Source organism: Thamnophis elegans, chromosome 17 (assembly GCF_009769535.1).
Source record: "Thamnophis elegans isolate rThaEle1 chromosome 17, rThaEle1.pri, whole genome shotgun sequence".
NCBI lineage: Eukaryota > Metazoa > Chordata > Lepidosauria > Squamata > Colubridae > Thamnophis > Thamnophis elegans.
The window spans coordinates 14674492-14683345 of NC_045557.1; the positions used below are offsets into that span (position 1 = coordinate 14674492).

General features: G+C 46.7%; 1 protein-coding gene across 1 annotated transcript; it reads left to right on the forward strand.

The window, feature by feature from the left end:
• Positions 1-208: 208 nt before the first annotated feature.
• On the forward strand, positions 209-8454 carry PMF1 (polyamine modulated factor 1). The gene is given in 7 exon segments (XM_032234210.1): positions 209-329; positions 331-371; positions 3185-3290; positions 6340-6440; positions 6697-6707; positions 6710-6891; positions 8206-8454. Coding segments are annotated over 7 exon segments (585 nt in total). The 5' UTR covers positions 209-239; the 3' UTR covers positions 8260-8454.
• The last annotated feature ends 400 nt before the right edge of the window (positions 8455-8854 follow it).

An 8854-nucleotide genomic window follows, 5' to 3' on the forward strand; every position in this document is an offset into this window, starting at 1 on the left:
ATGGCTTGCAAAGTATCCTGGTTTGCATTAGCGCTTCCCACGATGGCCGCTTGAAGACTTCAACTCCCACAATTCCTCAGCGGTCCTTTCCGCTTTTCTCGAGGGGCGGCGCCTTCCGGGCCACGTGATCGCCGCACGCGGCCGAGCCGGGGCGGCGGAGACCAATAAGAGTCCGCGTGGCCGCAACTGGGGCGGGGCGTGCCTCCAGTTTGGATCCGTTGCGTTTTGGCGGGAAGAAGATGGCGGCGCCGGAGCCGGAGAAGGAGGAAGAATGCGGCGCTCCCGCCGCGGGCCCTCAGGGTAAAATCGGCCGCGAGCAGATCCTGGACAACGTTGATCAATCAGTTCCTGGAGGCGTTGGACGCCGGCGGGTGAGAGCGGGCGAGACGGACGGGGGATGATGGGCTTGGGACTGCGGTGGGGGACTGGAGGGCCTGTGGACTGCAACTCCCAGAATTCCTGAGGCAGCAAAGCTGCCTCAGGAATTCTGGGAGTTGTAGTCCACGGGCCCTCGAGTTGCCATAGTTACCCACCCCTGCTCTAAAGGAATGACGTAACTATGTGGGATTATTTAATAGTTTAAATAATAACTTTGTGGGGTTATGAAGCTGCGTGGACTTCAACCCCCAGAATCTCCCCTTCAGCTCAGTCCAGTCAGGGCTCCCCAAGGGGATCCCTATCGACTCCCAAGCGTCAGTGGGAGCATCCAGGGGGCCAGTCAACCTCTGGGTGGGTAGCTGGGTTGGGGGGTGGTGCCAATAAATGAGGGGGGAACAAATGGGATTTGTAGAAAGGTATACCTTGAAAAGAAAAACTACCCATGTTGAAAATAATCTTTTTTTCCCCTTTGGGGATATAATTATGGATGCCACTGGTAATAATGGGGTTTGCTAAAAGGCGGAAATACGCCACGGTAAATAGAGAAGGAAGGGAGATAAAGAGAGAGTGGAAAAAGAGAGAGAGAGGAGGAAGAGGGAAGCAGAAGGGAGGAAAAGAGAAGGGAGAGGGAAGGTGTGGAAAGAGAGGAGAAGGAGAGAGAACAAGGGGAAGTAGAGAAGAGAGAGGGGCAGAGGAAGAAAGGAGGTAGGGGAGGAGGAGAGAGGGAGAGATAGGAGAGAGGAAGCAGAAGGGAGGAAAAGAGAAGGAGAGAGGGAAGGTGTGGAAAGAGAGGAGAGGGAGAGAGAGCAAGGGGAAGTAGATAAGAGAGAGGGGGGAACAGAGGGAAGAAAGGAGGTAGGGAGGAGGAGAGGGAGAGGAGATAGGAGAGAGGGAAGCAGAAGGGAGGAAAAGAAGGAGAGAGGGAAGGTGTGGAAAGAGGAGAAGGAGAGAGAGCAAGGGGAAGTAGAGAAGAGATAGAGGGGGCAGAGGAAGAAAGGAGGTAGGGAGGAGGAGAGAGAGAGGAGAACAGGAGAGAGGGAAGCAGAAGGGAGGAAAAGAGAAGGAGAGAGGGAAGGTATGGAAAGAGAGGAGAGGAGAAGGAGAGAGAGCAAGGGGAAGTAGAAAAGAGATAGAGGGGGCAGAGGGAAGAAAGGAGGTAGAGAGGAGGAGAGAGGGAGAGAGGAGAACAGGAGAGAGGGAAGCAGAAGGAAGGAAAGAGAAGGAGAGAGGGAAGGTGTGGAAAGAGAGGAGAGGAGAAGGAGAGAGAGCAAGGGGAAGTAGAGAAGAGAGAGGGGAGGCAGAGGGAAGAAAGAGGTAGGGAGGAGGAGAGAGAGGAGAACAGGAGAGAGGGAAGCAGAAGGGAGGAAAAGAGAAAGAGAGGGAAGGTGTGGAAAGAGAGGAGAGAAGAGGGAGAGAGAGCAAGGGGAAGTAGAGAAGAGAGAGAGGGCAGAGGGAAGAAAGGAGGGAGGGAGGGAGAGAGGGAGAGGAGAACAGGAGAGAGGGAAGCAGAAGGGAGGAAAAGAGGAAAGAGGGGAGAGGAGAGGGAGAGACCAAGGGAAGTAGAGAAGAGAGAGAGGGCAGAGGAAGAAAGGAGGTAGGGAGGAGGAGAGAGGGAGAGAAGAGTGGAAAACGAAATAGACTATAATATGGTGTATGGAAAGCAGAAGAGCAAATAAAAATTGAAGAGGCTTAATGGCAAGAGGAATGGATATATTACTGAATATTCAAAACATGTTTGTTAAGATGTAATGACATACTTTGGATTATTGTTGTATTGTTGTAATATATATACATATATTATATGTATGTTAAGAAATAAAACTTTTGGCAAAGGAAAAACGAGGGAGGGTCAATTGGCATCACCTTTTGGGGTCTGCTCCTCAGGGGTTCAGGGTTGGGTGATTGGCAGCCAGCAAAAGCTGTCTGGAGATGGTGAAGTTGAGTTAATATTACTGGAGTTTGAGTTTATTAATAAACATTATTAGAGTGTGAGTCTCTAGAGGTTCTCGGTCATCATCTAGGTCCTGGTCGTCCCAAAGGTGCTTTTTCAGGAGGCAATTGGAGTTTCTGGTTTTTTTCTGGATGAGAAGCAAAATGTCTTCAAAGAAAAAAACAGAAAGTCCAGTTGCTTCCTGAAAAAGCACCAGGACAACCAGGACCTGGATGATGAGGGAGAAGCTCTACAGACTTTCAGCTATACAATTTGAGACGAACCCCCTTTGAATGGGGTGGGAGTAGGAATGGATTTCCAGAGGGAAAAATTGCAGACTACAGGAACCATTTGCACCACTCAGGTGACCCTCCTGAGGACACAGATAAAACCTCCAAGTGGCCTCAACGACCCTCTAAAAGGATGCAAACGACCAACTGTCTTTAAGGAGTGTAAAAGCACCTTTGGGATATTAGAATGAATTTTATTATTATTAGGGTTGGTTGTACAGTCCACCAGATGTTTAGAACGGATTTGACCTGGATTTGGCGGTGAGCTGAAGAATTTGCCGATCTTTGGCTCGTCTGCTCCATGTATCAGATGGTTATCAGCAGCTCACAAAAAACCTGTATCTTTAACTCAGGTGTGTCATTTGGAAAAGGTGCCACCAGAGTAGATATTGGTGAGTCTCAAACAGTTTTTTCTTCAGGAGGTTTTCAACTATGAGTTGGCTCAGCATCCGAGAAAGATAGAGGGGATGTTGGCCACCAGGTAAACTTCATCCAGCAAATGAGGTTTAGCATTACAGGAGTCCTTCCGAAAAAGAATATTTTGTGTTTCATAACCTGATTGGCAGCTTCCCTTTTTTGTCTCTAGATGTCGCCTTTTCTCCAAGTGCTACATTAACCTCTACAAAGCCCATCCTGAATTCACAAAATGTATTTATAATCAGTTCATATCCCATCTGCAAACTTCTGTACGGGTAAGTGTCAGAACATGGACAGTTTCCTTCTTTTTTCCAAAGCACCCGGCAGTTGTTAGTTAGAAGCAAAGATTCCCAATTTGAAAAAAATGATTAGGGGACTAAAGACTAAAACATACAAAGAACGGTTGCAGGAATTGGGCGTCTAGTTTGATGAATAGAAGGACCCGGGTGACATAATAGCACTGTTCCAATATCTCAGGAGCTGCCACAAAGAAGGGTGGCTGCGTGTCAGCCTATTCTCCAAAGCTGAAGGTAAGGCAAGAAGCATTGAGTGAGAGCTTATCAAAGAGAGAAGCAGCCTAGTATTAAGGAGAAAATTTCCTGACAGACTATTAACCAGTGGAACGACTTGCTTCCAGAAGTTGTGGGTGCTGTAATACTGGAGGTCTTCAAGAAGACATTGGTCAGCCACTTGTCTGAAATGGTGTTCGGTTTTCTGCTTGACAGAGAATGAGGTGGCTGGAGGGAGTCACCGAAGCCAGTCGGCGTGAGCTTAAATGGACTCAGAGGATGGTGAGGACAGGAAGGTCTGGAGAACATTGTCCAGGGGTTGCGATAGGTTGGACATGACTTTCATTATTCTGGGTGATATACTCCCTGTTCCCAAGCAACTGGCAATAAACACAGCATTATAAAAATGGGAAGAAGTAATCTAATTGAATTGCTGATAAATAAGAGATTTATCTAAAACATTTCAAACCTCCAGTGAAGAGGAACATGTCCCTTCATGTTCCTCTTAATATCTAACCTCAACCTTTACCAACAATTTCAACCTATCATTTCTTCTGTTGCCCTCCAAGACAATCAAGGAGAGGTCAATTCCTTCCTCCATTACAGACAGATGTATTTTAGAATGGGAGATTCTGATTTTTTTGTTTATATTTTAGGAAGTGTTTTATTAAAAACAATTTTTTACAAACAGGCTAGTTTGGAAAGCTATTTTAGTTACCCATTTAAATCATGGCATTCTTAGGTATAGAATTTACCAGGATTAATTTAGGGTTTCCATCTTTATCAGCAGTAAGATGTATTTGGGTCCTATTAAGTGAGATATTTAATTTGATGAATACTTAAATCTAGAATAACACTACTCTTAAAATTGATGGTAAAACTTTTTTCTGGAAAGAATGGGTGCAAAAGGATGTAATTATACTTCCTCCATTGTTGCTTAATTATAACTTTGAAAGTTCTCAGCAAGTACAGCCCGCTTTAAACCATCAATTCAGTTAAAACCTGCTTTGACAATTTAATACGGAGCCAATGCTTTAGCACCTTCTAAAGTACCTGATTATTAATGCAGAACACTTCAATTTTAGAATCTAAACTTACTTGCACATTTTATAAAAAGTTAAAGGAAGTGTTCAAAACATCAAAAACAAATTTACAAGAATTTTGGAATCAAGAACTGGAATTTTCAGTCCTTTCTTACCAACAGACTCAAGTCTTGAAGAATATTAAGTTTGGATCCTGTGATTTAAAGTTGAAATTAATCTTCCAAAAGTTTTGTTTTTCATATTTATAGGATACCATCCAGAAAACGTTGGAAAGGATGGGTTGATAATCATTTGTGTTGGCATTGGAAGAAAATTGAGGGAACTTCAACTCATTGTCAGTGTTCCTTTTGGAGCAATGTTATATCATATTCTAACAGAATTATTGGGAAAACTTTGGTTTTTAAAGACATGTGTATTGTATTAAATTATCTATCAGCTATTTGAAACCAAGATCTGAAGAAATAGATTTTTATACCCTAGGAATACCACAAATTATTTGAGAAAATTGCATATTCTGTCAATCAGAAAATCAACATACTCTCTCCCTTTGGAAAAAAATATTGGACAGTTTGGGGAATATTGAAAGCTTATTTTTCTGAGGTTAAGGAGCTGGACGCTTCTTCAACTTTGCTCTGCCTGCCCTTGTCTTTGAGAAATAGTACCCCCCCCCCTTTAGTAGCATTTCCTAAATGGCTCAGAACTGAGTTACTCAGAAAAACATTTGAGTTTTGATCCCTTTATTCACGTATTTATTGGTTTTATTTTTTATACTTTTGTGTTTATGCTTATTACTGTATTTTTCAGAGTATAAGACTCACCCCCCCCAAAAAAAAAGAGGGTGAAAATCTGGGTGCGTCTTATATACTGAATACATAATTTTGGCCTTCCAAAACCCCACCCTGCCATCCTGTTTTTGCAAAACAGGTCACGTAGAGGCTTTGGGAGGCTTGTAGAGTGCTCCTGGGGGCTGGAAGCGGGGGGGGGGGGCAAAAATAAGTGAAAAATGGGCTGTTTTTTTGTTTGTTTTTGCCTCCCCCAGCCCCCAGGAGCATTCTGCAAGCCTCCCAAAGCCTCTACATGATCTCTTTTTTTGCAAAACACGGGGCGTGCAGAGGGGTTGGGAAGCCCTGCAGAGTGCAAAACCTTTTTTTTAAAAAAAAAAATACCTCTTCAAAATCTTGGTGCATCTTATAGTCTGAAAAATACAGTATATTTGTTCCGTGCGTGCCTTCTTTCTACTTAGTACTATTTTTGTCTGTGGATTTTGTGTACTGGATGGCCTCAGGAGCCCCCAGGAGCCGTTTGATTGCAGTGTAGAAATGCTTTCATTTGAAGCAGGTTGTTTCTCCTGGGAAAACGGTCTGTGTGCTTTCAGTTCCAACCCAGCAGCTTTCTCCCCGTGGCCCATTTCCCTGATGTGATCCATGCTTCACGACTTGGCAGACTTTAACTCCTAGAATTTACCCCACCCCTGCATTATATAACTGTACTCTGATTTTAAATTTTGATTTATTTATTTACTCGTATGCTGCCTTTCCTATGTTTACAAACAACTCTTTCCTCCTCTGTTTCTCACCACAACCCTCTGCTGGGCCGAAGGAGAGGGACTGGCCCAACGGCCCCAGCTGGCTTTCTTGCCTAAGGCAGAGCTAGAACTCCCGCTCTCCCACTTTCTATCCTGGTGCCATTCTCTGGCTGTTACTGTTAACCTTTTGCAAGCCAACCCAGGCGGTCGTTCTGCCCCAGCCACTAGCTTGCCTCTGTCTCCGCAGGAAGAGACCCAGGCCCTCAAGGAGGAAGGGAACCTGCCGTTGCTCCTGGAGTCCCTGGATAAGCTCGAGAAAGAAGCGAAGGACAAGGAAGGCCCTGCCTGGTGAGGCTCCTCTACGTGCAGCTGCATTCTCGGGATTCAGCCCAACGGCTCTGCAGCCTGCAGTTCTTGCTGCCCTTTGTTTCTGAGGTTGGAGCAGTTGATGGTATCCCTCTGAAGGCAGCTACGTTGCTTGTTAACGGCAGAGGTGTGGCTCCCCTGCCAAAATGCCGGGTGGGAACTTTTATGGCGCCCTCTCCTGCCAGGAGAGCTGATGCCTCTGGGTGGCTGCTGATGTGCGCCTTCTCTCTGAATCCAGGCGCCCAAGTGGCATCCCGAGGAAGACGTCCGCGGGGTGGTCGTGCCCTACCTTCTAAAGCAGCGCAAATTCCTCCAAAAGTCCCTGAAGGAAAAGCAGGAGACCAACTCACACCTGGCTGCAGCTGTGGTGGCTGGTCGGCAGCGGATTGCAGAGCTGGAGGAGCAGATCCGTCGGCAGAAGGAAGAGTGGCAGGTGGGTGCTGCCTTGACGAGCAGTCAGGACCAGGAAATTCCTGGGGATCTGAACGTCTTTTTATAGTGGGGGACCAAAACTGGATGCAGGACTCCAGGTGTGGCCTTACTAAGGCTTTACAGGGTGGTATTAGGACCTGCCTTGATCTTGATTGTATCCCTCTGTTAATGCAACCTAGGATTGCATTGGCTTTTTGGCTACTGGCTCCTATTTAGCTGGTTGCCCACTAAGACTCCAAAATGCCTCTCCCAGTCACTGCTATTAAGCCTGGGTTCACTCAGTCTATATGCGTACTCTTGGTTTTCCCTGCCTAAGTGTGAGACTATACTACATTGAATTACATTTTCTTAGAGAGGGCCCAGTGTTCAAGTCCATCAAGATCTATTTGGATCTTGAGCCTATCTTCTAGGGCAGGGATGGTGAACCTTTTTTGCTCGTGTGCCATAAGAGGGGGAGCGCAGGGGGGGGTGTCTTGTGTGGGCGTGCTGCACCCATAATGCAATGCGTGACCCCCCCTAGTGTGCCTGCGCGCACTACAGGCACCCCCCCCCCATTTTTTGCATGCTTTTTCACCCTCCCCAGGCTCCAGAGGCTTTATAGGAGCCTGGGGAAGGCGAAAAACCGCCTCCCCTTTCCCCCCCTCCCCTGGAAGCCCTCCGGGAGGCTTCAGGGACCTTCAGGAGGCTTCCCTGAAGCCTCCGGAGCAGTCAAAAGGACCCTCCGAGCAAACAGGGTCAGTTCCTGAACTTCTGATTTGCCCATAGGGCCATTTTTTTGCGCTCTGGAGGCTTCAGGGAAGCTCATGAAGCCTCTGGAGGGCCTCCAGGGGGGGGGCTCTTTTCGCCCTCCCCAGGCTCCTATAAAGCCTCTGGAGCCCCGGGGAGGGCAAAAATGGCTTTTAAAAAGGCTGAGAAAACACCTCGCGTGCCCTGACAAATGGCTCTGCGTGCCACTGTTTGAGGGTGTTAGCTATTCCTACCAGTTTACAAATTAGATAATTCCACCTTCTATTCCATCATCTAAGTCGTTTATGAAATAATGAAGAGTCCTGGGCTTCTAAGATGGAACCTTGTGGTACCCCACTGCTTCCTTCCCTCCATGTGGACGTAGACCTCAAGGAGTACGGTTTGTCAGCCAGTTACGAATCCATCTGATGGTGATGCTGCCAAGGAGTAGGTTGTGGTCTACTTTGTCGAATGCCTTGCTGAATGCCTTGTCTATTATGTCCACAGTATTTCTGTATGAGAGAGACTGTTCCCCTCTTACTCAGAGGCTGTTCTGCCAACGGACTGACCTCTTCTCCTCTCCTTTTAGGGAGTTGCTATCGAAGGCCGGAAGATGATGGAGACCTTTGATGATCTCTCCTGAGTAGGCCTGGCTGCTTTTGGGGGCGAGGATGTGAGAAAGACCTCCGAGGGCCACGCATTGACCCCGAGGATTTCTGCCAGATTTCCAGAGCAGCCAATCTGTGGGAAAAGGCTGCTCCCTCTCGGCTTGACTATGGGGTGGGAGGCTGGGAGTGGGGTTGCATGTGACTGTGTGCTTATTTTGATTAAAACATTGCAGCTCATGCTTTTGCGTTTCTTTCACTCAGAATATTAATTCTGCAAGCTCTCTTGTTTGACAGTACTGCCGTAGCCAAATGATGCAGTCGGAAGATGACTGCTTCTTTCGGATATACATTTTGAGATTCAATCTAGATTCATGCTTGCTGGGGAATTCTGGGAGTTGAAATCCGGACCTCTTGAAGTTGTCAGTTGTTGAAAAAAATACTGGACAAGAAGGTCTCCTTTCATTCTTCAGCATCTTTTCGGATATCTGAAGAGCTTCCTCTCACCCTCAGCTGTCTTCCTCCCAAGGTTCAACCAGCTTTTTCAATGCCTTGATGAGACTCGGGGTCGTCTTTCTCCACCTTTTTCCAAACTCTTCCTGTGTCTCTGAAAACGGAGGCCTGGCTTTCCCT